The sequence below is a fragment of the Nannobrachium achirus genome (genome assembly GCF_963921795.1).
Source record: "Nannobrachium achirus genome assembly, chromosome: 8".
NCBI classification, from domain to species: domain Eukaryota; kingdom Metazoa; phylum Chordata; class Actinopteri; order Myctophiformes; family Myctophidae; genus Nannobrachium; species Nannobrachium achirus.
This window is the reverse complement of record NC_137817.1, coordinates 24,839,657-24,844,271: the sequence shown is the minus strand read 5'-3', so window position 1 is coordinate 24,844,271 and position 4,615 is coordinate 24,839,657. Positions and strand designations below refer to the sequence as shown.

At 50.5% G+C, this 4,615-nt stretch overlaps 1 protein-coding gene across 1 annotated transcript; it reads left to right on the top strand.

Annotated features, from left to right (window-relative positions):
• Nucleotides 1–1,512: 1,512 nt before the first annotated feature.
• Nucleotides 1,513–4,293, top strand: slitrk3a (SLIT and NTRK-like family, member 3a; the record flags this gene model as incomplete). Its single annotated transcript, XM_080731443.1, has 1 exon — nt 1,513–4,293. The coding sequence occupies exon 1, from the start codon at nt 1,558–1,560 to the stop codon at nt 4,291–4,293; it is 2,736 nt and encodes a 911-aa protein (XP_080587569.1). The 5' UTR covers nt 1,513–1,557.
• Nucleotides 4,294–4,615: the final 322 nt, after the last annotated feature.

Genomic DNA, 4,615 nt, shown 5'->3' with positions numbered 1-4,615 from the left:
AGCAGACATACAAAGTGAGCTATTCATTGGCATATTATGCACTTGCGCGTGTGTGTGTGTGTGTGTGTGTGTGTGTGTGTGTGTGTGTGTGTGTGTGTGTGTGTGTGTGTGTGAGAGTGAGAGAGAGAGAGAGAGAGAGAGAGAGAGAGAGAGAGAGAGAGAGAGAGAGACTCAAAACGATTTATTGTGTTACCTTTGTGAATATATATTTTATTCTCAAACACTTGGACCGTTTTCCAGAGGGTGTTGCTGGACCCTCACTGCACTAATAGCACAGCACACAGCCGGGCTGCAGCCGGAGCAGAGCGCAGCTCGCCCACTGCGCTTCTTTCTCTCTTGCTTTTTTTACCCCCCCTTCTGTTCACCACTAATAGCATCACCGATTAGGGGGGTTGAACTATGTGAGAATATACTTTTCCCCCCCCCCCCCCCCCCCTTTTTTTTGTGGAAAAGGGTAACTACCTCATTCCCTCTATTCACTTTTTAAATAATAATCTCTCTTTCAGGATCGTAAACATTTTAACTCCAGAAAATGCAATGAAGGAAATACCATAATGCTTTAATGAAAACAAGAAGATTGTGGACAGGATTTTCTTTTATTATATGAGCACTGGCTTTTTCAGGCTTTTTTTTTAGAATAAATCCTACAACATGGATCATTTTCTAAGCTACGCAATATTATGGAATCAATGAATGTTCTCAAGATAGAGGATAGGCTATAAACAAATAGGCTATCTTTAGAATAATGTCAGCGTCCAGCACTACGTGGAATACGTTCCTTCAAATGGCTGCTGCATGTGAATCCTCCTGTCCTCTGTCTCCGATAAAGGCTGTCTTCTGCTGTAGAGTAGGCTAGAGCTCGAACCAGGAATGATTCATCTGTCCTATCCGCACCATCATTCATTTTCACAATAACAACATGAACACCAACAATGCTCTTATTGTGGAGTTACCGAAGAGGGGTCGGGTCCCCGTTATGTAATAAATATACAGAGGAGAGACGGCCTCTCCTCGCACTCAGCCCATCCACCTGCTGTTGCCTTCGTTTATTCACGGGGATAAGCATCTCTGAGCTTGATTTATTGCGACCTTACTGGGTATATCTGCAGCATAATGGATGACGCTGGCCTCCTTATGGTGACGTTAGGAGTCTGAAAGTGGAGATGTGTTTGCTTTTCTGGATATGTGAGCTAGTGCTATCATATTTTCTTGGAACCACCTAGAAACACTGCAACATTTAATGTCTCCAATGTCATCCTTTCAGAGAGCATTTAATGCTAATGCTCTCTCTCTCTCTCTCTCTCTCTCTCTCTCTCTCTCTCTCTCTCTCTCTCTCTCTCTCTCTCTCTCTCTCTCTCTCTCCTCTCTCTTACTCTCTCTCTCTCTCGTTCTCACCACACTCATACATCTCACCCTATATAGTGTGTGTGTGTGTGTGTGCGTGTGTGTTTATGTGTATGTAACGTCTCTCCCCTCTCTCTTTCCTCTCTCCACAGTGCTTCGTTGAAGTGGCTCTGCCCGTGGAGCCGTGACTTCATCCCTCGGGTGTCAGCGAGGATGCTGTGGGTTACCTTGCTGAGCACCATAGCTTTAGGATGGACCACCCCGATCCCACTGCTGGAGGACTCGGAGGAGATCGACGAGCCCTGCTTTGAGCCCTGCTACTGCGAGGTCAAGGAGGGCATCTTTCACGTTCACTGCGACAGCAAGGGATTTACAAACGTCAGCCAGATCTCCCAGATATGGAGCCGGCCCTTCAAGCTCAACCTGCAGAGGAACTCCATGCGGAAGCTGTACTTTAACAGTTTCCTCCACCTCAACAATGCCATATCCATTAACCTGGGGAATAATGCGTTGCAGGACATTCACGCGGGAGCCTTCAATGGCCTGGGGATCCTCAAGCGGCTGTTCCTGCACGAGAACAAGCTGGAGGTTTTCCGCAATGACACTTTTCTGGGGCTGGAGAGTCTAGAGTACCTCCAGGCGGACTACAACGTGATCAAGCGGATCGAGAGCGGTGCATTCAGGCACCTCCACAAACTGAGAGTGCTCATACTCAATGACAATCTGATCCCTGTGCTCCCGCACTATCTTTTCCGGTCCGTGTCACTCACGCACCTGGACCTGAGGGGAAACAGACTAAAGATGTTGCCGTACAAGGGCACACTGGAGTATGTCGGGCGCAGCTTGATGGAGATTCAACTGGAGGAGAATCCGTGGAACTGTGCCTGTGATATTGTTCAGCTGAAAACCTGGCTTGAGAGAATCCCTTATACTGCACTGGTGGGAGAGATCACGTGTGAATACCCCTTCCACCTCCACGGGAAAGACTTGCGCGAGATCAAACGCAGCGAGCTCTGTCCGTTGCTCTCTGACGTGGAGATTGAGGTGAAGCTGGGCATCCCCCGGGTGCCGTTCAACAACGAGAACACATGGCCCACCAAACCTTCCTCCATGCTTTCCTCCGTTCACAACACAGCTTCATCCGTGGAGTACAAGGAGAGGCATGTCAAGCCCACCAAGCGGCCTCGACCCACCAAGAACCCACCAACCCCTCGTAGTAACTACCCCGGCATTAACCAGCCACCGATAGCTGGCTACCAAACCAGGCCCCCCATCCCCATCATTTGCCCTTCTGGATGTACCTGCAACCTTCACATTAACGACCTGGGGCTCACAGTTAACTGTAAAGAGAAGGGCTTTCACAATATATCTGAGCTCTTGCCACGGCCTCTCAATGCTAAAAAGCTGTATCTCAGTGGGAACCTAATACAGAAAATCTACCGTTCAGATTTCTGGAATTTTTCCAGCTTGGATTTACTAAATTTAGGGAATAATCGGATATCCTACGTCCAGGAGGGCGCCTTTATCAACCTGCCCAACTTAAAAAGTTTATACCTGAATGGCAATGACATTGAGAAACTGACCCCAGGGATGTTCAGGGGGCTTCAGATGCTGAGTTATCTCTACTTTGAATATAACGTCATCCGTGAGATCCAGCCCGCCGCCTTCTCCCTCATGCCAAGCCTCCAGCTGGTTTTCCTCAACGACAACCTGCTACGCTCCTTGCCCACCGATGCCTTCGCTGGCACCAGCCTGGCCCGCCTCAATCTCCGTAACAACTACTTCCTTTCCCTGAGCGTGCGCGGCGTCCTTGAGCACTTGGACTCCCTGGTCCAAATTGACCTGCACCAGAACCCCTGGGACTGCACCTGTGAAATCATCCCCCTCAAGCAGTGGCTGGAGAAGCTCTCGTCCGTAATCGTCGTGGGCGACGTAATCTGCAAGACGCCCGACTTCGCCTACGGCATGGACCTGCGCTCGCTGGAGGTGGAGGTCGTCTGCCCTGAGCTGAGGTATTCCTCGGGCCCCTCCCCGGCTCTGCCCGGTGGTGATGACCTCACCACGGGGAGCTCTGACCTGGGGGAGGCCAGTGGGAGGGGAGCCGTGCCTCTCTCTGTTCTCATCCTTAGCCTGCTTATCCTCTTCATCTCTGCTGTTTTCGTTGCCGCTGGGCTTTTTGCCTTCGTCCTCAGGCGCAGGAAGAAGCAGCCTTTCCGCAAGCGCTCTGAGGTAGACCTGGCGGGAATCCAGATGCAGTGCCGGATATTCGAGGACCCACCGAGGCAATGCACTGCTGGGAACACCGGCACGCCAGAGAAACCAACGCCCAGTGTTCACACACACACCCACGCCGGCCACGCGCATGCACATGCACATGCACATGCACACAGCCACGTGTATGATTACATCCCCCACCCAGTGACTCAGATGTGTAACAATCCCATCTATAAGCCCAGAGAGGGAGAGATAGCGGGGGAGTCGGGAGGGCAGTTTTCCGAGAAGGAGGACAACCGATGCAGCAGCAGCAGCAGTAACTACAGAACCTTGTTAGAAAAGGAGAGAGAGTGGACACTGGCCGTGTCCAACTCTCAACTCAACACCATCGTCACTGTCAACCACACCGCCGCCGATCTCGCGGGATTTCATGAGAACGGCGGGCTCTGCCCCACCGTGATTGACAGCCAGAGGCCCACGCCAACCGTGGGCTTCGTAGACTGCCTGTATGGGACGGTGCCAAAACTAAAGGACATGCACGTGGCGCACGCACACCCGCCGGGCATGCAGTTCCCGGACCTGCAGCAGGACGCGAGGCTGAAGGAGACGTTGCTTTTCACAACGGGGAAAGGCTGCTACCCCGACCCCACCCAAAGCGATTACCTCGAGTTAAGGGCCAAACTCCAAACGAAGCCGGATTACCTCGAAGTCCTGGAGAAATCATATCGGTTTTAACAACTTAAACCCCCGGAGAATTACACACAAAAACAACACTCACCTTTTTACCATAATTCAAAACAAAAACAAAAGTACCAGAAACATACAAAAATTTAAAAAAGCAGCATGATATAAAATGAAATATTATATTACAACGTTTCCCCCCCAAAATAATCGCTTTGGAGGAGAGGCCATTCTCAGATATTTCAATGAAGTGCCTTTTACAGAGTAGCCAGCAGTGTTAACAGCCGTTATTTTTCTACTGAATAGATGTGTCTATCCTGCAGGAGGGAGCGGGAGACAGAAGAAAGGGGCGCCGGGCTATTAAAAAACATCCGAC